Here is a 23,586-nt window from a genome sequence, read left to right on the forward strand (position 1 = left end):
ATCTCACTGATTAAAATGCTATTTAGATATAATAATAAGAATATTTAAGTCGGCTTCTTGATTTTTAAAAACGCGATCTACACTTCATTCCTCTCGGCTATAGAGCCACACGCGATATTATTGCGACAATTAAGTAGATCGTGTTTTTAAAAATCAAGGAGCCGACTTAAATATTCTTATTATTATTTCGTCGCGTCTGGGCCTAATTACGACGCTTTGGGGGTATAAACATTGAGAGAAATATTGATTCGTAAGTGTCTGAATAGCTCAGTTGGAAGAGCAGTCGCCCGCCAAGCGGAAGGTCTCGGGTTCGATTCCCGATTCAGCCGACTTTCGGACCAATATTTTTCTCGCCTATTTCTTTACAGGGGAAGTTAAGAGAGGGAACAAGGGAAATTTCTGAAATCCCAACCATAGGATTCAAATTCTTTAGTTTCCAAATTTTCTTTCTTTCTTAATTGTCGTAATAACATCGCGTGTGGCTCTATGGCCGAGAGGAATGAAGTGTAGATCTATTTAGATATGTTATAGCCCAGCAAACACAGAATATAAATATTATATAACCTAAGTGAAACATATAATATAACATACGTTACATTATAAAAATATAACAGTTACATTACTAAAAAGTAACATGTAATGTAATACATGTTACACTATATTTATATTATAGTTATATAACTTTACTTTATACTTACAAACATAACTAAGTTATGAAACTATTATATTACTTTGTTATAGCATTCACCATAGTAGGTGAATACTATAACAAAGTAATATAATAGTTTCATAACTTAGTTATGTTTGTAAGTATAAAGTAAAGTTATATAACTTGCGACGTGACATTTTTTTGTCCGTCACAAGGGCCGATGGCCCGGCCGGGAAGGCGAGAAATTCGGGAACCTTTGCTCTCTCGCCAACCTTTGAGAGAGAGAAAGCACCCAAAATATAATTTTTGCGTTTTCTTCCGCGTCGGAGAATGCGCCCCGCGCATCCGTCCCGCGTATTACTTATATTTATATTTTTTTAGCGATTTTTGCGTTTTGGCGAGCGACTTTATGCAGGGTACGTGTCTCAACCGGGGAAGCAGAAAGAGAGAGAGAGAGAGAGAGAGAGAGAGAGTGAGAGGACGAAGAGGACGAAGAGGACGATTTCGGACCAAGCAGATGCCACTACGTCCGGATCACGCCCGGTAAATATTGTTCACACACAGATTTTCTTGATTGCTCATCCCTTTAAGAACCTGGATACTGCCATAAAATATTCCTTCTTCCGCAGAGATTCCGGCAAGAGACGGGGATGGCCACTCTCTCGCGAGAGGCGAGAGAGCCCCGGAAACAAAAGACGCGGGAGATACACTACCTCGAGCCTCAGCCTATCCAAATATACAAAAATTCGCAATCGATCAATCAATCGATCTGACGGATTTTTGGAGGAACAGCAAAGGGGCGCGCTCGTAGAATTCTTCCCGACGAGATGTATAGAGGAACAGCGGACCTCAAGGTGGGAGAACAGAGAAACGGCGAGAGAAATTATCATCGAGCGAATTCGCAGGGTTCCGCAATAACCATGTTGTCGCAATAACATCGCGTTTGGCTCTATTGGTCGAGAGGAATCAAGTGGAGATTGTGGCTTTAAAAATTAAAAGAGCTGACTAAATAAGTATTCGCATTATTGTTCGTCGCGTTTGGACCTAATTACGACGCTTTGGGGGGGTGGGGGGGTATAAACATTGAGAAAAGTATTTATTCGTAAGTGTCTGAATAGCTCAGTTGGAAGAGCAGTCGCCCGGCAAGCAGAAGGTCTCGGGTTCGAGTCCCGATTCAGCCGACTTTCGGACCAATATTTTTCTCGCCTATTTCTTTACAAGGGGATGTTAAGAGAAGGAACAGGGCGAATTTTTGAGATCCCAACCATAGGATTCAAATTCCTTTCCAAAATGTTCTTTCCTTCATAATTGTCGAAATAACATCGCGTTTGGCTCTATTGGTCGAGAGGAATCAAGTGGAGATTGTGGCTTTAAAAATTAAAAGAGCTGACTAAATAAGTATTCGCATTATAATACATTTTCCTTTACTGAATCAAAAGGAGCAACCCAATTATCAAAAAATTTTTTTTGCTTTGCCATATAGCATTCTGTTAGTTCTGTATTATTTGAGTAACTAACTACGATGCAATCATCTTGTTCTGCATTGAAAGCAGTTGCTTCCATTGATGAAATATTTGATTTGATACATTTCTTTTTTTTGGCAATATCAGGAGACGCGGTAGTGTCTCCGGCCATGTTCAAACCCTAAAAGACCTTAAAAGACACTACAAGTCTCCTTATCCTGCACCATCAAAGTCCATTTTTTGGGGGTGTAGAACTACTAAAATATAAAAAATTTTGAATTGCACGTAATATAACCTGAAAGGCGGCATCGCCACGAGTAATTTGAGCCAAGAAAAAATAAAATCGGTCAAGCCGTTCTGGAGATACAAACGGTCAAAAAAGACCTAAAAAGGGGAAAAAAGGGTTCAAAAAAAAGTGGGGGGGGGGAAAAAAAAAGGAGAAGAACGAAAAGGGAAGAGAGAAGAAACCAAAAACAAAAGAAGGGGGGAAAAAAAAAAGAGAGAAGAAAAAGAAGAAGAAGGAGAAGAAGGGGGGAAAAAGACGAGGAAGGAAAAGCAGCAGGAAAAGGGCAGAGGAGAAAGGAGTTGCGAAGCCGGGAAAGAAAAAGAAAGAAATGCAAAGTAGTATCCTTATCATCAATTATTCCCTTGGAAAAACCATTTAAAAAAAAAAACTAACCACCCTTAAACCCCCAACGCCCCCTACCCCAACCCCCAACCCCACCCCACACCCCACCCCCCCCCCACCCCCCCCACCCCCACCCCACTTCCCCCACCCCAAGCCCACACCCCCTTAGACCGGGAAAACGGAGGAGTCGCATATGAATCGCGAAACCCCCAAAAAAGGGAAAAGGGGTCTCAACCCCGCGTTCGTCCCTTCACCCTCGGCATTTTTATAAACCCTAGTGACAACCAACTGAGTTAAATAATCGAAACAAAGTAGCATTGGGAAAACGGGGAGGAAGTATAAAAGAGGGAGGACGGCTACTCAACGCGCTGTAATGCTCGTCACAAGCTTTCCATCTTTAATTCCCTCAAAATCTGTTCATTCACCATTTATCTTTTTCGCCTCTTTTTACCCTTTTGCCTTTTCACTCTCTTTCGTCCTCTCTCACCCTTTTCATTCTTTCTCACCCTCTTTTACCCTCTTTCGTCTTCTTTCACCTTTTTTCACTCTCTTTCGTCCTCTCTCACCCTCTTTCATTCTTTCTCATCCTCTTTTGCCCTCTCTCATCCTCTTTCGACCTCTTTCACACTCTTTCGTCCTCTCTCACCCTCTTTCGTCGTCTTTCACCCTCTTTCGTTCTCTCTCGCACTCTTTCGACCTCTTTCGTCCTCTTTCACCCTCTTTCGTCCTCTTTCACCCTCTCTCACCTCTTTCACCCTCGTACGTACTTTCTCACCCTCTTTCGTTCTCTTTCACCCTCTTTCGCCTATCTCGTCTTCTCTTACCCTCATTCGTCCTCTCTCACCCTATCTCCAAAAAATCATAAAAATGAAAAGGTCAAGCCATGTTCAAAAGAAGGTCCTCAAAAATTTAAACCTAGTCTGTACAATGAAAAATAATTACTCGTAATTCCAGAGTTCCAATTTGTTAATATCGAATAATGTATTTGTTTCAAGTAATGGCAGTAGAGTCAAATACATACCTACGTATATGCAGTTTTTGCTGTTAATTGTACTTGAACGAAAAAAATAATTAAATGATTTAAATATAGCACATTTTAAATCAAGAAACTTATATAATCGAACTCTGTTTAGGAAAAGGTAGAACATTTCATTTGCCTCTGCCTTTTACAAGAAACATTGGATAAGGTATGTCCTCCGGAAGATCCTATAAATTTGAATCACGAGTTGCACATTCTCGTTCGAGGTATACCCAAGAAATCTAAAGTGGTTTGGGAAAATTTGGTAGATATTAATAAAATGTATAAGGCTTTACAATGGTTGAAAGAAAATAATCCTCATTACTCAAAAATTCGTCTTCCAGCGTCATCTGATGATCTATTAAAGGATAAGTTGCAGGAAACAGAATATAGGATTGTCGATGAGGAAAGCGACAATGACGAAATAAATGAGGTGGTTGAGGAATTACCAGCATTGAATTTGTACAATGTACAGCAAAACAAAAATAATAATGATCAAACCGTTTTAAAACGTACGGCTTTTCTCACACAAATCACTGAACATTCGGATATTAACGATCAGTATACAATATACCCAATACACGCGAAAAGAATCGATAACGAATCTGCATTGAAGCTTTATCAAATGGTGAAAATTGAAGATTTTCCAATGGATAATCGTTATAAATATCTGGATGTCATGTGTTTCCCTGATTTATATCCTGATGGTGTCAATAGACAACGAGAAGATAGAAACTTTGCATTGCCGGAATATTTATTTATTAGAACACGATTGATGTCGAAACATAGTAGATTCAGGTTGAATCTGCAGTATCTGTTCTTCCTTCTCAATGATGCTAACTACCGACAGTTGAAAAGTGGTATCTATTATACGATGATGGTTACTAACCCACGAGAGAGATACACTGCTGGTAGATACTTGAACGAATTGAAAGGTTACGAATTAGAATCGAATTTAATGAGTATTTTCGCAAAATTGAGAAATACGGATCAATTTTGGCGACAACCGCCCAATAATGTAAAATGCATGACTTTGCATTACGGTCCAGCGACGTGGTTTTTGACTTTGAGTCCTAGTGAATGGAAATGGTCCGATTTGGGTGAATATTTAAGAGATATGAATCCCGATAAAGAGAAGTTAGGCATCAACGAACTAATCGCATACGATCCTGTAAGTACTTCTAGATTCATGTGCACTAAAATTCAAAGCCATGATTGATTTTATTTGTTCGTCCGATAATCCAATAGGAAAGGTTATTCATTACTTCTGGTGACTGGAACATCAACGTAGAAGTATCCAGCACATGCATTGTATGATTTGGATAAAAGATGCTCCAGTATTAGGAAAATCGCCGGATGAAGAAGTTGCTACGTTTATTCAAAAATACGTAACGTGTGAAATTCCAGATGAAAATGTTTCGCCAACGTTGTACGATACGGTAATAAGTCAGAATCATAATCAGAATCATAAAGATAACTTGTATTGCATGCGTACGAAAAAAACGGAAACTAATATATACAGAAAGTGTCGGTTCGATTTTCCTCGGCCAGTTACTGAGAATTTCGTTTTAAGAGACGTTATCACTTCGATAGTCGGTAAAAAAAATTTACGCAGTAAGAGCAGATTGTACGATCTTCCTCGCAAGGAATCGGAAAGGTTTATAAATGATTATAATCCGTCTATCAAATTAGCCTGGAAGGGAAATATGGACATACAATTTATTAGAGAAAAAGCAGAGTTTTTAAACTCATATTTAACAAAATACACGACAAAGTCGAAAAAATGCAATACAAACTTTGAAGTGATAGATTCGAATAAGTCCTTTTTCGAATGCGAATTTTGCAATGCGTTCATTAAATAACAGAGAATGCGGTGCTTTAGAAGCTGCGGATACACTATTAGGGAATCCCTTGTACGGTACGGATAATGATACCATGGTCAAATGGATCGATGTTAATGAGGTGAGAAATAGAAAAGTTAAAACATTTAATGAAATTTAAGCTCTTGATGAAAATTCTACGAATATTTACTGTTCGCCACTCATCGATGATTACTATCCAAATAGACCTCAGGAATTAGAATCATTGAATTTGTACGATTTTGCCAGATTCTGGGAAATTACGAAACAGATGTCAAATAATGACGAAGTTAAGTGTTACAAACTGGCATCGGGTTTATTTAAAAAAAAACGAAAAAAGGGTTATTTAATTAACCATTATCGATTTAATATAAAAACTGAACCCGAAAAATACTTTTACTCGCTGCTTCTTCTGTTCAAACCATGGAGAGATTTGAGTGAACTCAAAGGTACATTCGAGACTTACACGGATGCCTTTAAGAATTCAGAGTCTGTTTTAACGAAGGTAATGAAATATCACGAAAGGCTCGAAGAAATACAGAAAGCTTTTGAGAACGTTGCTGAATTAATCGAGAAGCGCGAAAATGATCTGAAAACAGCAGACAGAGACAAATCCGATGACGATAAACTGGATTGTAATCCGATAGAAGCTGACGACGCAATGAAAGATCTTGAAGATTTTGGTAAGATTGACGACCCGATTGATTTAACGCAAATGATGTCGCAATTGAACAAAGACCAGAAAAGAGTCTTTGATGGAGTATGCCAAGTTTTACAAGATAAGAATCAGATTCTGCGACTGTACGTAAGTGGCGAAGGTGGTACAGGGGAAAGTTTTCTAATTGAAACGATTAAACATTGGATCAGAATAAATTTGGAAAAAACGACTGCCATATCTGCTCCTACGGGTATCGCAGCATTCAATATCGATGGCTTGACAATCCATAGAATGTTTCAACTACCGGTTAGTCATGAATCTACACCAAAATATACGCAATTGTCAGACATGGTCTTGAAAACTTTGAGAGACAAATTAAAGAAAGTCGAATTATTTATAATCGAAGGAATTACATGTAACAATGCAATGATGGATTTAGGAACGACTGTATTCAGTGATGGTCAAGCCTATGTAGGTTTGTCACGAGTAAGTAAATTGGAAGGCCTACATTTGATAAATTTCAATCCAGTATCAGAGTTAAAGCAAACTCGAGAGCCATTGTAGAATATAATCGACTGAGATCTATATTCAAATCTGAACTGCCACAAATCAATCCGTCCGAGAAAAAGGTTGTAAAAATGTACGATCGTCGATGGGATATTTCTAATATCAATGATGATATGCAGAATTATGATTGTGAGGAACCAGAAAGTATAGTTACGTGGAAAATATATGGCCTTTGCAATAACGATGCTGTTTCGTGTTACGCTAATGTAATATTACAATGTGCGTTTCATTGCGTACGTATTAGGCAACAAATACTGAAAAATAAAGCATCGAATGCATTGACTGATGCTATCTGCGCGTATGGTGAACGTAAATATTGCAACATTCAAGCGGTTAGAAGATCTGTCGGAAAACGCTTCGAAGAACGAACACAACAAGATGTTTCGGAATTTTTTACGGCTCTAATGTCGACGTATTCCGACATCAATGATGTATTAAAACTCGAATTAAAGCACGTAACATGTTGCTCGAATGTCAAATGTAATTACAATGTAACTAAGCTGGAAAGCAGTAGTTTGTTAATATTACCTATACATTCGACATTAAAAAGGAAAAAAGGTGTCACTCTACAAAGTTTGATTAATGTAGAATTTTCTAAATGGGAAACAATAAACGGCAATTGTAACAAATGTAAGGGCACCGTGTTGAAAAAGAAACCGTAATCGAATCAACTTTATCCGTCGTAGTAATACAGCTCAATTTATACACTTTTATAAACGGTGCTTCTAAAAAAATTATCAACAATCGAATGACCGCCGTGCCGACGAGTAATATCACGATTAATAAAAAAAAGTACAAGCTAATAAGCGCTATATTTCACGAAGGTGAAGAAATGAATCGTGGTCACTACACGTGTATGTTGAGAGCTGACACAAAATCGGAATGGTATTACTCTAATGATATGGAAGTGTTCAAGAAAAAATGGCCCAAAGGAGCACAAGGGGCATAAATATTGTTCTTAGAACAGATTAAATAATGGCGCTGTATAAAGGCTGCCGTAAACGCTACATTAAAACATCAACTGTTCTAGCGCTGTATAAAAGTTGCCGTAAGCGCCAAAATAAAATATCGGCTGCTCTGGCGCTTTATAAAAGCTGCTGTAAGCGCTGCATTAAAACGAGTGCAATAAGTTTCTAATTTGACCTAGGCTTTATGACATTTCAAAAAGTATCATCAAGAAAAAAATTATCAGACAGAAATATGTATGTCGTGTTAAAATCGGAGAGACGAAGAAAAATATATGGTTGCGTTTTCACGAGAATGGGCGATGGAGGGGCCCATTCTTTATTTTCAATATTCATACAAGAATATAAATTCATTCTGTTGCAATTGAAATAAATGTGCCATGTATCGTTAAAAGTTATTACAATTATACAAACATTTACATATATGATTAAATAAAATATATATGTATACTATTGTATAATATAATTATATATTTTATATATGTACATATATACCATATATTTCAATTATTTTTAACTGTATTGCATAAATTGTTACTTATACAAAGTTATGTGATAAGAATCGAAAATACATATATTTGTGATACTTGAATTACTAGAAAGCTGCTCTATATATCTGTACTTTAAAAAGTAAGTGATATCCTAAAAAAATCATAAAAATGAAAAGGTCAGGCCATGTTCAAAAGAAGGTACTCAAAAATTTAAACGATCTAATAATAAATTATCACGAAAAGTAACTGATATGTTATTCAAGGTGCCAGTTCAAAGTGAACATACGTAAAGTGTATATTATCTAAATTTAGTAATAATATATTACCATGAAAAGTAACTGTGATATTTTATTCAAGGTGCAAGTTCACATTGAATATACATACATATAAGTAAAACTGATTACAATTTGATTCTAGAAAATAAGTGCGATATGTTATTCTTAGTGCTCAAAATATAATAGTCGTTTATAGAGATTTGATTTGAAATTCATACTAGCCCGTACAATGAAAAATAATTGCTCGTAATTCCAGAGTACCAATTTGTTAATGACTCAGAAAAATAACATGGCGGCCTGCTCTCAAAAAACTTTCGATGGGTAGAATAAATAATTGAAATAAGAGTTGTGAAAATTGTATAAATTAAAAACCTCCAATCTTTCTTTAGTAAAATTTCGAATTTTCGTATCAACTTCCGATTTGTGTTATACCGTATTTTCAGGGAGTAAGTTATTGATCAGAAAACTTTGCCTTGTTGCTCGAAACGGGTGTATATTAAGTAAAATTTATAAATGTACAGTTCTCAGGTCAACTACAATAAAGCTATACGCTTAAAAAGTTTACTGATTATTTGTCGTAATATACAATAAAAAATTACATATTAATTATTCAAGATACAAGTGAGAAATAAATATCATTAAAATATACAAAAAAAATTTATCAATTTGACTCTGAAAAGTAAGTGACATGGTTCTCAAAGTGCAAGGTTTCATTTGACTTACAATTTTTTTCAGAAACACAGAAGAAAAAGGTATTTGTATATAGTTTTGTATATTTGTGGCGTTACTGTGGCATTAACTATAGCATTTTTACATCTACACTTACACCACATATACACTTACACCTTATACGTTTTTACACCTTCGTTACTATGTTACAGACCATTTGTTTATTAAACAAATACATCTTTTATTACTTTCACTTTTTATTGTAATTTCTCATTGATAACACGTATTAATAAAAGCTCTTTAAAAAAGTTATCGTTTGTGGACAAATATTACTACATTTTGGTGACCCCGACGTGATCAGTGATCAACACAGGAATATTCTCTTGAGCGGGAAATTCAATTTCTGAATTTTTGAAAAATTTCTATACGTGGTCAAGAATCTTCGGACTTGGATTTCCGGATCGTTTCTTTTCGTCATCGGAATATCAATCGAGATGCCTTTGGATAGATCTCCTCCTAGAACTGAGACAACTAACTCTACTGTTCCGTCTACTTCAACTGCTTTGACATCTTCGAAAGAGAACATTTTAAATCAGGTGGGATCGGAAATTTTTAATTCACCCTCTGGAAATATGCAACAGCAATCTGGTGAGTCCATTCAGATCCATTCTAATGAATTTCGTCTGGTAAAACTTCCCACATTCTGGCACAAGCAACCTAAATTGTGGTTTGCTCAAGTCGAAAGCGAATTTTTGGTATTTCGTATACGTTCCGAAGAAATAAAATATAGTACTGTTATCCGTCATCTCGATGAAAAGGCATTAATTGTCGTTTCGGAAATTGTTGAAAATCCACCCGAAAATGATAAATATAACGCTTTAAAATCGGCGCTCATTAATCGCTTCACGGATTCAGAAGAAAAACGCTTACGTCAATTATTAGCCGGAATTGAATTGAATGATAATAAACCAACGGAGCTTTTACGAGAGATACGCCAATTATCCGGTGGATCTTTAGCGGATAATATTTTACATTCACTTTGGCTTCAACGTTTGCCATACAAAGTTCAAGCGACTTTAGCTGTTGTTGAGGACGTACCCTTAATCAAGCTAGCTGAACTCGCTGATAAAATAGTCGAACGTGATACCGGGTATCAAATAACCGAAGTAAATACTTCTTTAAAATCAAAGCAATCGGATCTTGCCGATTTAGAAAAAAGAATTGCTGCGCTGGAAGTTTTTCGTCGTCGCGGTAGATCTTTTAGTCGATCTCGAAGTAAAACAAGATTAAGATCTAATTCAAAAGATAAAAAGTCGGATTCTAAGGAACAAATTTGTTTTTATCACAAGAAATTTGGAGTTAAAGCAAAGAAATGTACAATTCCTTGTACTAAGTCAAAAACTCTTTGTCTCACTGATTCAACGGAAAACTAGAGATACCGTTGAAGATAGAGGCAACTCGCAACGGTTTACCTTGTCATCGCCTCGTTATTTTTGACAAGTCGTCTAATTTACAATTTCTTGTTGACACTGGTGCTGACATTTCTTTGCTTCCCAAGAAAATATTATACAAACCGTTATCAACCAATTTAAAACTTTTTGCTGCTAACGGAACACACATTGATACTTATGGATCTAAAACTCTTTCCGTGGATCTTGGTCTCAGGAGAATTTTCCGTTGGAAATTTTGCGTGGCGGACATACAACGTCCCATTTTAGGCGCAGATTTCCTCGGACATTTTAATCTCCTTGTAGATGTTAAAAACAAACGTCTAATTGATTCCTTAACAGGTCTTAAAAACTGTGGAAAGATACAAGAAGTTTTGCAATTATCAATTTGTACCACATCTCCAGATTCTTCTTTTCACAAGATTTTAGCAGAATTTCAAGGACTTACTCATTTTGCCCCTCTTTCATCGGTAAACTCACATGGAATTGAACATCGGATTGTTACGGAAGGTCCTCCGAAATTTGCAATTCCCAGAAGACTTTCTCCGGAGAAACTGAAGTATGCTAAAGAAGAATTTAAATTCATGATGGACCAAGGTATTTGTAGACCATCATGCAGTACGTGGGCAGCACCTTTACATATGGTTCCAAAAAAGGAAAATGTATGGAGACTTTGTGGAGATTATCGTGCGTTAAATTCGGTCACTGTCCCTGATCGATATCCATTGCCTCACATACAGGATTTCACTGCGGAGCTCTACGGTAAGAATATCTTTTCTAAGATTGATATGGTTAAAGCGTACTATCAAGTACCCGTTGCAAAGGAAGATATTCCTAAGACCGCTGTAACTACACCTTTTGGACTTTTCGAATTTTTGGTTATGCCTTTTGGTCTTCGTAACGCAGCTCAAACTTTTCAGAGGTTTATGAATATATTGTTAAATGATTTAGATTTTGCATTTTGCTATCTTGATGATATTCTCATAGCTTCTAGAGATGAGTCAGAACACATAGCTCATTTGCGGATTGTTTTTGATCGTCTACAGAAAGCTGGATTGTCACTTAATGTTTCCAAATGTCTTTTTGGTCAAAAAGAAATTACTTTTCTCGGATATCTTGTCTCTAATCAAGGAATCAAACCTACAGAACAAAAAGTCAAATCAATTATCGACTATCCCAAACCTAAGACAATACATGATTTAAGAAGATTTATTGGTATTATTAATTATTATCGTCGTTGCCTTAAAAACGCAGCTGAACATCAAGCATTACTTACAAACTTTTTGAAGGACAGTCGCAAGAGAGATAGGAGAACTATTCCTTGGTCTATGGAGACAGAAGCAGCTTTTCAGAATTGCAAAGAAGAACTTCTCCGTGTGACTACTCTCTCTCATCCTGCTCCTCAAGTTCCTTTGATTCTTACTTGTGATGCTTCTGATTTCGCTGTAGGAGCATCACTTGAACAATCAATTGAAAATGTCAATAAACCAATTGCATTCTTTTCTAAAAAACTTGATAAAACTCAAAAGAACTACAGTACTTACGATAGAGAACTTTTAAGCATTTATTTAGCAATTAAATATTTCAGATATTTGCTTGAGGGACGACAACTCATTATTAGGACAGATCACAAACCTTTAATTTATGCTTTTCTTCAGAAACCTGACAAAGCTTCACCTAGACAAATTAGGCAACTGGATCTTATTGCTCAATTCTCTACTAATATTGTCCACATTTCAGGCAAGTTAAATTCTGTAGCTGATGCTTTATCAAGAATTGAATCAGTTTCAATGCCAATCATTGTCTCTCTGGAAGAATTAGCAGAATTTCAAAAGGATGATGAAGAACTTCAAGATCTCCTTTCTTTGAACTCTTCACTTCAATTAAGGAAACTTATGCTTACTGGTTCATCTGTACCTATATATTGTGACTGTTCCTCTGAGTTAATTCGTCCATACGTTCCTAAACCTCTTCGTAAGAGAATTTTTGATGTAGTTCATGGCCTCGCACATCCCAGCGGTAGAACTACAGCTAAACAACTTCTACAGAAATTTATTTGGCCGTCATTGAATAAAGACGTTAAAGAGTGGTCTCGCTCTTGCCTACCTTGTCAACGTTCCAAAATTTCAAGACATACAAAAAATGTCCCTGTTAGAATTGCGGTTCCTGATCAGCGTTTTCAACATGTTCATTTGGATTTAATAGGCCCTCTTCCTTCTTGTCAAGATTTCCGTTATTGCTTAACAATAATAGATCGATTCTCGAGGTGGCCTGAAGCTATTCCACTTAAAGAAATAACTGCTGAAACAGTTTCGACAGCTTTCTATTCTCATTGGGTGGCTAGATATGGATCTCCTATAACTATTACTACAGATCAAGGCCCACAATTTGAAGCATCTCTCTTTAAAGCATTAACTAATTTGATTGGATGTGATCGCAAGAGAACTTCTGCTTATCATCCAGCTTCAAACGGAATTCTGGAGAGATGGCATAGGACTGTTAAGACTGCAATTATGTGTCATCAGACGAAGAATTGGTTGGAATCTTTACCTACTGTTCTTCTTGGTCTTCGTTCGTGTTTCAAAGAAGATTTGAAAACTTTACCTGCTGAATTACTCTATGGAACTACTCTTCGGATTCCTGGTGAATTCTTTATTGAGGAAGATTTTCCAGCAGATCCTGAAATATTTTTAGAGAAACATAGAATACATATGAGGAATATTAGATCTTCTCCTACCCATCATCACTCCAAAAAATCACCTTTTGTACACAAAAATCTTTACGATTGTACTCATGTTTGGCTTCGTGAAGATGCTGTTAAGAAATCTCTTCAAGCACCTTATTCTGGTCCTTTTCTTGTTAACAAACGAATTTCTGATTTTTTGTTTACTATTGACATTTCAGGAAAATTGGTCAACGTCTCAACGGAACGTCTGAAACCAGCCTTTTTTCCCAAGGAAGATTCTTCTGTTCTTCATTCATCCTCTTCGAGCACTTCGTCTACATCTACATCTACAACCACATCTGTTGTACCATCAGTTGTACCTGCAGTTCCTACAACCACATCAGTCATGGATGATCATAGTACTTCTTCTACTGCTTCTTTCGGAAAACCACTACGAACTTACCCAGCTAAGAAGAAAGTCCATTTCGCAACGTAGTCGTCGCTTGGGGGGGAGTACTGTGGCGTTACTGTGGCATTAACTATAGCATTTTTACATCTACACTTACACCACATATACACTTACACCTTATACGTTTTTACACCTTCGTTACTATGTTACAGACCATTTGTTTATTAAACAAATACATCTTTTATTACTTTCACTTTTTATTGTAATTTCTCATTGATAACACGTATTAATAAAAGCTCTTAAAAAAAGTTATCGTTTGTGGACAAATATTACTACATATTCACTTTGTTGTGTGTGTAGAGCTTTTAAAAATACGTTGAATCCTTATTTTAATCTAATCTTCTTCTAATGTAATACTTTTCGTATTTCAAATGTTGTAGTAATTATTCTGTAAGAGCTTTGACATTATTTCTAAATGGACATCGAAAAACATCATAGTTTTTTGACAGCAGGCCGCCATGTTATTTTTCTGAGTCATTAACAAATTGGTACTCTGGAATTACGAGCAATTATTTTTCATTGTACGGGCTAGTATGAATTTCAAATCAAATCTCTATAAACGACTATTATATTTTGTGCACTAAGAATAACATATCGCACTTATTTTCTAGAATCAAATTGTAATCAGTTTTACTTATATGTATGTATATTCAATGTGAACTTGCACCTTGAGTAAAATATCACAGTTACTTTTCATGGTAATATATTATTACTAAATTTAGATAATATACACTTTACGTATGTTCACTTTGAACTGGCACCTTGAATAACATATCAGTTACTTTTCGTGATAATTTATTATTAGATCGTTTAAATTTTTGAGTACCTTCTTTTGAACATGGCCTGACCTTTTCATTTTTATGATTTTTTTAGGATATTTTTATCTTCTACATTATACTGTGGAAGACTCGTTCGTTTTCTTTTTTTAGCTACTTCTTGTTGAGCTTCTATTATATAGCTTGGATTTCTAATTGGCATATGTCGATTATGCCGACTGTCCAAGATTTCCGGAAGCATGCAATGGTAATAGAAACGTGTTAAAAAGGGCAGCATTTGATTACTCCAAAATACAGTGTCCCTATTAACACGTACTATTTTCAAGCTTTTTGGCGTCCACACAGCGAAAATACAATAATCTCGCTGCGTTATATTTAACTGGCCTTGAATTTGATAGAAAAATCGGTGATTTTGATTCATTTTATCTGGATTTTTCTTATCAAAGATGCCTTTTAAATGGGGCAATATTTTTATGGCCTCTTCCGCTATTAAATGCTCAGCTGATAAAGGACATTTTATTTCTACCAGACCATCTTCATCTATGAGTCCGTCTGGAGAAGCACCCAAACACGGATTTTTAATATCAATAAATAATCCGCAAATTTTGATCTCCTTTTTAATGTTACGGCCAATTCTTTTCTCGCAATTTTTTCCATTTTGCGACCATATTTTATACCCGCAGTATCAATAGAGGGAGAAAATAAAATGTTTTTTACGGTTGCGGCGCAAGACGTTGTCGGTCTCATGCGACATACAATTTCAAAATTAGACGCCGTCAACAGTTCCTGTCTCAGTGAATGCCACAAATCTGAATCACTTTGCTCTATTGTATTACGTTCAATTTGTCTCCAATTTTTTCCATTTTCAAACAACTTTTCCAAATGATTTTGTAAAAGTTGTTCAAAAACCTCGGGTAGAAGATCAGGTTTTTGTGATTGCGGACCGTAATGACAATCTGTTCTTGACTTTCTTTTACATTTTTGTCGTCCATCAATTTTCCGAGATTCTCTAGTTCTTGCAACTTTAATTTGTCGTCGCTTTTCCAGAATCTCGACAGTAGGAGGAACATTTTTATTCATGCTTTTATGCATTTTCGTAAGACCTTGTTTCGAATTATATTGCAAAACTGCCCCCGCAACTCTAGCATTGTAAGAGCCTCGGTTACTAAAATTAATGCGCTTATCAGCAATTTCTTTGCAGATTATCGAATTGAACGACTCTACAGGATTGTTGGTGTATTTGTACAACAAACCGTCGGAATAAGCGCTTAAATATATGATAGCCTTCTCTACTCTTTGGTAAAAATCGTGTAATTTGAGAAACGGTACATAATTTTTCTTCGTTTCATCAAGGTCACTTATACGACCGCGTTTCTTACATCGTTTATGTTCACCAAATATATGACTAGGAATGTTTAATATATCTTTTTGTAATTCTCTAGCTTTATTATGGTGAGGTTGCTCTTGATTTATTTATTACAAAAAATTATCTACTAAAACTTTGTAATCATTATATTCATAAAAGATTTTTATATATTATTAGATTATAAATTTAATTATTTTTACTTTTGTAATGTACAATATTTTTAAAAAATTATTATATACGTGTACATATATAAAAGAATGCAATGTAGAAAAGAGAGAAGAGATAGATAGATCGATCGATAGATAGATAGATAAATAGATAGGTTGATCGATAGATGATAGATAGTTCGATAGATAAACATATTGCTAAATAAATCAATAGGTATGTGTATATATTATATATATATATATATATATATATATAATGTTAGATTATGTAAAATATTTCGTAAACCGTTCCCAGCAAACACAATATATAAATGTTATATACTCAAGCATGTTACATCCCAGCTAGCCAAGAGTGATAAAATCACGTTTCGTTAAAGCTTTTCGGCAAAGTTTGCTTTAATTTTAACAACAATTTTCTGGCAAACATTTGCCTTGCTTCGTCTTGTCTACATATTTCGAACAAATTAACGGCAAAACTTTTCATTATATGATGCTGCAATTAACAGAGAAAAGTTTGTTCGTAAATTTTACTTATAGAAGAGAGCAAATGATGGTATCATGGTGAAATACAAACTTTACGTCAATAATAGCAAATCTTGTGATACACGATATAAAGCAAATTTGTGACAAAAACAGAGCAAATCTTGCCATGCACGGTATAACAAACAATTTACGAAAAAAATAGAGCAAAGTTAACTCTGATACGATAAGACGCAATATTCATGCAAATAACAGAGCAAACCTTGCTGTGCATGGCGTGATAACAAATTTGTGGCAAAAATAGAGCAAAGATTTGTTCTGGCATGATGAGACGCAAAATTTACGCAAATAACAGAGCAAACCTTGCCGTGCATGGCGTAGTCATGTGTCACATACGTTTGCGCGCTTTTAATGCGCGTTACTACGTTTGCGCGAATTTTTGTCCTGTAACCTCCAGCACTGTTCCCGCGTTCTTCTAAATTCAACCACCGTGAGTGCTACCATACGTGCCGCAAGGTTATCACAGAGGTTATAATTCTAGAAGCTTCCCACATTTTTGAGACGAGCTTCCAAGTTCTAAGTGCCGCAAGGTATCGCAGAGGATTAGAAGATTTTTCAGGCAAGTATGAAATCAGTTAAATATTCTGTTTCGCATAAATCTTTCCACCGGTTGTCTGCGAGACAACAAAGGCGAATTACTTTGGAAATTAAAAATACTTTACATTCAAATGTTTCACAAGATCCTGTTACGCACAAACAGTTGGATAATGCTGCTTCCTTTCACGTTGTTGATTCTTTTCGGACAGACAATAAAGTTTCTTTTACGGACAATACTCCCAAGCAAATAATGGGTGTTAACTTGGCTCAGCGCCCCAATAACATGTCAAGAAAAAAAAATCTTTTCCGTTTTAAATATTAATATTCACCGTAAGGGCCTGAAAAACTAAAATCAATCAGATGTCGCAAAAAACGATAAATTTTTTTTTTTGCTTTAAACAAAAATGCTTTATTTCCCCGCGTTTTTGGCGGTGGGAAAATTGTGCTATTTATTGCGAATTAAAATGGTTTTAAATAATTAACATATATAGAAAATTTAAAAATCTTGATACTACAGTCATTTGTCGTTTAAATTTTTTAATCTTTTTTTCAAATATAAAATTATAGCAATATAATCTACAGACAGTATATTTATTTTTTTATAGATAAATATTTTATTTGTCTAAAATTTATTATATTTGAAAAAAATTAAAAATCTAAAATGTTACGAAAATTTTAAAAGGCTAAAGGGTTTTTAAATTAAAACTTGTTGATTAATTTTAAGGTGCGAAAAGATTGCAAAAAAACATGTAAGTAACGGGGGTTGCTGCATCGACCAATGTATGGACAGTACCCGCCCCGAAAAAATTTAAGCGTTACGGGGGTATTGTCCAGCTTTTCCCGGGGTGTTACCCCGGGTTTACGTTCGAGTTTTTGTTGGGAATTTGTACGCCCCTTTAAGGTCATTAAACTGCATAGATGGTGTAAAATCTTCCCCCGTCAAATACGCGTAAAGAAACACAATGTCTAAGGCCGATATTACATTCTACTACAAAATGAGGTGGTCGGCCCCGTACTTTGAATATTAGATGAAATTTTAGAAATTCCTTTTCGAACCCAAATTTGCTACTTTCGACAAATCTCGTACGATTATTAAATCTTTATAATAGCGAAAGAAAAAGGTGGCTTCGGTCAGTTCCTTTCGGCCCCCGTTTTCGTTTTTTGGGGATTGAGCATGATTATATACAAATTAAATAGCGGGTTATATATATATAAAATATTACATTAAAACGCTTTGTCTTTATAATATGATTAAAAATTATAGTACCCGTTTTTTTAAAAAAAAAAATTTGAAGAAAAAATTTTATGGAAAAAAATTTAAAAAAACTTTTTTTGATAATAAAAACTTTAAAAAATTGCTTAAGTATTATCCTCTATTTTGAGAGATTTTATATAGTATTTAATTAAATTTATATAATCAAATTATAAGCAAAATTGTAAAAAACAGAGCAAAGGTTTTAAAAAAGTGCGGATTGTAATTAATAAAAAAATAAAGAGCCATTTAAAAAGGAAATTTTTAAAAGCATTTAAATTTAAATTTTTTAAAAAATAAAAAAAATAAAAATAATTAAAATTTTATATTTTTTATTAATATTAATAAAATAAAAATATAAAGAAAATTTAATTATTTTTATCTATTTATATAAAAATTTAAAAAATTTTAAATTTAAAAAAATCTTTTTTAAAGAGTCATTAATTCATTAAATTATTAATTAATTACAATCCGCACGTTACGAAACCTTTTCTTTTTTTTGCTATAATTTTTCATTTAAAATCTGCACAGAAGGTTGTTGTTTTTTCGTGAATTTTGGTCTCATTTGCAGAGCAAACTTTGCCCGTTCTTGCCACAAAATTTTTTATACATCGTGCCGGCAAGGTTTTTTTGTTATTTGCGTGAATTTTTCGTCTTTTAGTGCCAGAAAACCCTTTCCCTATTTTTGCCACAAATTTTCTATCTGACGCGCACGGCAAGTTTCTCTGTTTTTTTCGGAATTTTGGTCACGTTTTTGCAAAACCCTTTCCAGCAAAAGTAGGGTTAAGCGGACCACCTGTTAAATTTTTCTCAAAGCCCGCTCGAGTTTGCCGCAATTTTGTGCAAAAATTTTTTATCATTTTGCAGCTGGGGTGTAATATATGTTAGTTGAATTTTTCACTCATAGATGTAAAAAATTTTTAATATTACAATATTTTTTGTAGTTAATTGTTTTATATCCCAAGATAGCATGACTTTTCAATACATAATTTGCTATTTGGTTTTAATAAATAAAACTACAATTTTAAATATGTTTTAAATTAAAAAGTTTCATTAGATGGGGGAAAACAAAACGGGATGTTACATGTAACGTACAGTTTTATTTACCCGTTATATTTCCCTTTTTATTATACAAGTGGGGCAATATATCCCGGTGTTTTGTGGGTTTAAAATTTATTTTTAATTGAAAAATAGTTACAAAAATAATTTTCATAAAAATTATTATTAGACTAATCAATATAAAATAAACAAGTTGACAAAGATATTGAAATGCCTTCTACAAACATTTCGTAACCAATTGTGAATCTCTGTTGAAAAAATTTTAACTTTTATTTGAGCAAAACAAAAATTAACTTTTTGAAAAAAAAATTGTAACTTTTATTTTAGAACCCAGCAAATTGTTATAAAAAATGAATGTAGTAAAATATTTAAAAACACAAATGTAATGATAAGTAAAACAAATGTAAAGATAATATTTTATATATAAGAAAAATGTTTTTTTGACATGATTAAATTTTTAATATATGGAAAATGCCGATAAAACAAAAATTAAAATTTTCGGGGAATTATGACAATTTTAGTTCCGCTTAGTGAGGGCGAACCCCCGGGAGTTCGGCCAACGCTCCGGCACCCCTTTAAAAGCAGTAATTAAAAATTAAATTATTTTGAAAATGAAGTATATTAAAGATAAAAATTTTTTAAATTTAAAGTCTAATAATAAATTACAAAAAAAAGGGGACAAAAAAATTAAACTAAGTCCTTTTAAATACAAATACAAAAAGCGAACGTTTGGAATATTTTACCTTACAACGTGATTAATTCTGAAAATTTAAAAAATAATAACGGTGTCATAAAGGAAAATAATCAACATAATCAAAAGTCATAGATATGTAACCATTAAAAATACAAGTTTGATATAATGTTTAACAAATATTTTGGTAAAAAAAAAAGAGACATGATTAAAAATAAAAAAAAATTTCCCCCAACATATTTTATATAATGTGATGGTTAAAATTGGGAAATTGTGTTTTTTACCCCCGGTTTTTAACCCCATAGAACATAAAAATTTTAATTTAACGTTATAAATAAATTAGTGTTTTTTTAAAAAAAAAAGGTTTTTTAAAAAAAGAAGTGTTTAAGACTTACTAGACTAGATTGCAAAAGTAAAAACGTAGTGTAGAAGGAACATCGATTCCGAGATCCGCACACTTACAATTCACAAAAAAAAGTATCGAATGGTGAAAAGAAGGGTTATTATTAATTTTGGTATTTTTTTTCAGGTTTCGGTATTTATCAAACTGTCTATAATGTATCAGGAAACATTTTGTGCCGTTTTCAAGTTCAAATTTTTTTGTTTTTAATATAAACATCTCGGGGATTATTTTTTCCGAGGGAAAATTTTTTTTTCAAGATTTTTTATTTTGTGCAATATTCGGTGCTAAATGGTGGTGAAAGGTGGGTGCGCGGACGGGGTGCCGAGAATCTTCCGGGGGGCACAGCGAAGAAAAAAGAAGGGAAAAAGAAAAACGGAAAGATAATAAGTTCACAGCCCCCACAATTTTACAAACTTTTTATAAGTACAAAAAACCCCCCTTTCAATGCAAAAACCGGGAAAAAAGTTGCGACGGCGCCCAGAAATGCAATTCGACGACAAATCGTCTCCCCCGAAATCGACGAAACCGTGAAAAGAGAAAAGTAGACTCCCTTTGACGCGCAAAAGATTGCGCCCCACTGGTGACCGGTCCTTTTTTTTAAAGCAGAAGCGCGACCAAAAGCGATCCCTTTGTTTCCCGACCTTCGAAAAGGGTTTTTTCCAATTATTTTATTTTTTTTTAAAAAAAAATTTTGTTTTTTTTCCTTCCCCCAAAAAACGATAGAAAACCCCTTGAAAGTTGGGAAAAGCTCGCTTGTTGTCCCCGGGTTTTTTTTTTCACGGGGCGGGTTACCGAAGGGGTTTAAACGACGGAGTTCTAAGCGTTTCGCGGCTGTAATGCTATGTAGCGGGGGGGCATTCGTCGCGATTTGGGGCCCCGGGGGGCCCCAAGGGAAATGTGGCCACCAAATCCAACGGGAACCCCGCTTTTGCTGCCTTTGCGGAAGAAGGGGAACCCGGAGATTCCAAAACCGCTCTCTTCCTCTTCAACCCAAACAATTTTATTCCAAAATTTTCGGGGTTAAAACAGCCTAGGGTTATTTCCCCGGCGGTTTTCTTTATTTCTTTTATTTCCAACCATATTTTCTCCCGTTTCCCCATTGGGCTTCAAAAAATTAATTTTAAAAAACTTTTTAAAAAAAGGGAACTTTTTGGCCTTTTTTTTTTTTTTTAAATTTACTGAGATTCAAAATTTTTTGGGATATTTTAAAGCGAAAGGGAAAAAAATTAAAAGAAAAAGTTTTTGGGGGAAATCAGAAAAAAGTGGTTTTTTTAAAAATTTTTTTAAAACGAGGTTTTTTTAAAAAATTTTTTCCCTTATTTTTAATTTTTTTCAATTTTTAAACGTAAAAGGGGAAAAAAAATTTTTGTCCCACCCTTACCCCCCTTTTTTCCCCAAAAAATGTTGAAAAGTAAGAAAAAACTAAAAAAAGTTTTTTTTGGGTCCATCTTTTAATAAATTTTTTCCCTAAAACAGGGTTTGGGGAGGGGAAAAATAAAAGGAAATTAATTGTGGGTTTTTTGGGGAAAAAAAAAAAAAGAAAGGGGGGGGTTTTCAAGGGGGGGGAAAAAGGGGGGGAAAAAAAAGGGGGTTTAAACCCTTTTTTAAAATTTTCTATCTTAAAATTAAAAGGGTTTTTAAAAGTTAAAATTTGGCCTTCTTTTTAAAAAAAAATTTATTTTTTTAAAGGAAAAAACCATTCCCAGGGGTTTTATTTTAAAGGTTGTTAAAAAAAAATTTTTTAAAGTAAAAATAAATTTTAAAAAAAAGGGAAAAAAGGGCATAATTTGTTTTAAAATGTGAATTTTAAAAATTTGAATTAAAAAATTTTTTAATAATCCCAAAATCTTTTGGAATTTTGAAAAAAAACCATTCTCATTTTTAAAACCCTTTTAATCAAAAATCTTAAATTTTTAAAAAACATTACATTTTTAAATTTTTTTCTTTTCCCTTTTTTTTGAATTTTTTTTAAAATGAGCGAACTTTTTGGAAAAAATGAGGGCGGGAAAAACCCCAGAAAAACCCCCAATAAAAATTTGTTACTTCTTAATAAAGGGAATATAAAGGAAATTTAATGTATTACATGTAACACCAGTTAGTTGAAATTTCCCCCCAAATAGATGAAACTTTTAATAAAACATTAAAATTTTGTTTTAATTGTAAATTTATACAAATAGCACATTGATGTAGGATAAACAGTTTTGGGATTAATAACCTATAATAAATGTAATTATTTTAAATAAAAATGTTTAAAAAATGAGTGGGAAATACAATTAAAATTTGAGTTTTCGTAAATGGTTAGTATATAACATTTTATATTGTGTTTGTGGGATGTCATAAATTTTTTTCTTATTTTTTTTTATTTTTTTTTATCTCTATTTTTAGGACACTAAAAAGACAGTAATAAATAGTGAAAGCTTCCCCTGAGAATCAAATCGATAAACATAAAAGGAAAAAAACAGTGAAAAATTTTGAATCCATGAAAAATTAAAAAAGTATATAAATTAAGAAAATAAAAATTTTTCTTTATATTTCCATTTTTTAAATTTTTAAAAATTTTTGTTTTGCGTGGGGTTCGCAATTGGCTCTAAATTGAATTCAAAATTTTTGAAAAAAATTTCTTGGGTCAAAAAAAGGTTTTGATAGGCATCTCACCCTAGACCTAAAACAAAAAAATTACTCAGGAGTTTTAATGAAATGCTTTTTATATTTGGTTGGTTTTTAAGTGATCTTTTCTTGGTTGTTATGGGGATAAGAGTGGATTATTAAAAGGAATAAACACTGTTAACTATTAACTAAAATTTTTAAATACATTTTTCGGAGCTGATGAGTCCCTTTTCGTGGCTCAGGGGGAAAGAGAGATCACGGGGAGAGAGCCGCGGTTTTGGCGCGCGCCAACGTAGTCGCCCCCGGGGGCGCGCCATGTCGTCGTCGCGCGCGTAAACGAAGAATTTTTCCTTTTATCGATAAG

The 23,586-nt window shown here is 34.0% G+C and overlaps 1 protein-coding gene, 1 long non-coding RNA gene and 1 other non-coding gene across 3 annotated transcripts; 2 read left to right on the forward strand and 1 right to left on the reverse strand.

Annotated features, from left to right (window-relative positions):
- Positions 1-256: 256 nt before the first annotated feature.
- On the forward strand, positions 257-329 carry TRNAG-GCC (transfer RNA glycine (anticodon GCC)). Its single transcript has one exon. It is a non-coding gene; the product is annotated as a tRNA-Gly (tRNA).
- A 9,407-nt stretch (positions 330-9,736) lies between these two features.
- On the forward strand, positions 9,737-10,675 carry LOC114935510 (uncharacterized). Its single transcript, XM_029306829.2, has one exon. It carries the CDS (start codon positions 9,737-9,739, stop codon positions 10,673-10,675), a length of 939 nt encoding a protein of 312 aa, XP_029162662.2.
- A 2,623-nt stretch (positions 10,676-13,298) lies between these two features.
- LOC146724408 (uncharacterized) lies at positions 13,299-13,884 on the reverse strand. The gene is made up of 3 exons (XR_014924085.1): positions 13,819-13,884; positions 13,451-13,744; positions 13,299-13,369 (listed from the first exon to the last, which is right to left on the reverse strand). It is a non-coding gene; the product is annotated as an uncharacterized LOC146724408 (long non-coding RNA).
- Between the last annotated feature and the right edge of the window lie 9,702 nt (positions 13,885-23,586).

The sequence above is a fragment of the Nylanderia fulva genome, unplaced genomic scaffold, assembly GCF_048542155.1.
Source record: "Nylanderia fulva isolate GAGA-0341 unplaced genomic scaffold, ASM4854215v1 Scaffold134, whole genome shotgun sequence".
Lineage (NCBI taxonomy): Eukaryota > Metazoa > Arthropoda > Insecta > Hymenoptera > Formicidae > Nylanderia > Nylanderia fulva.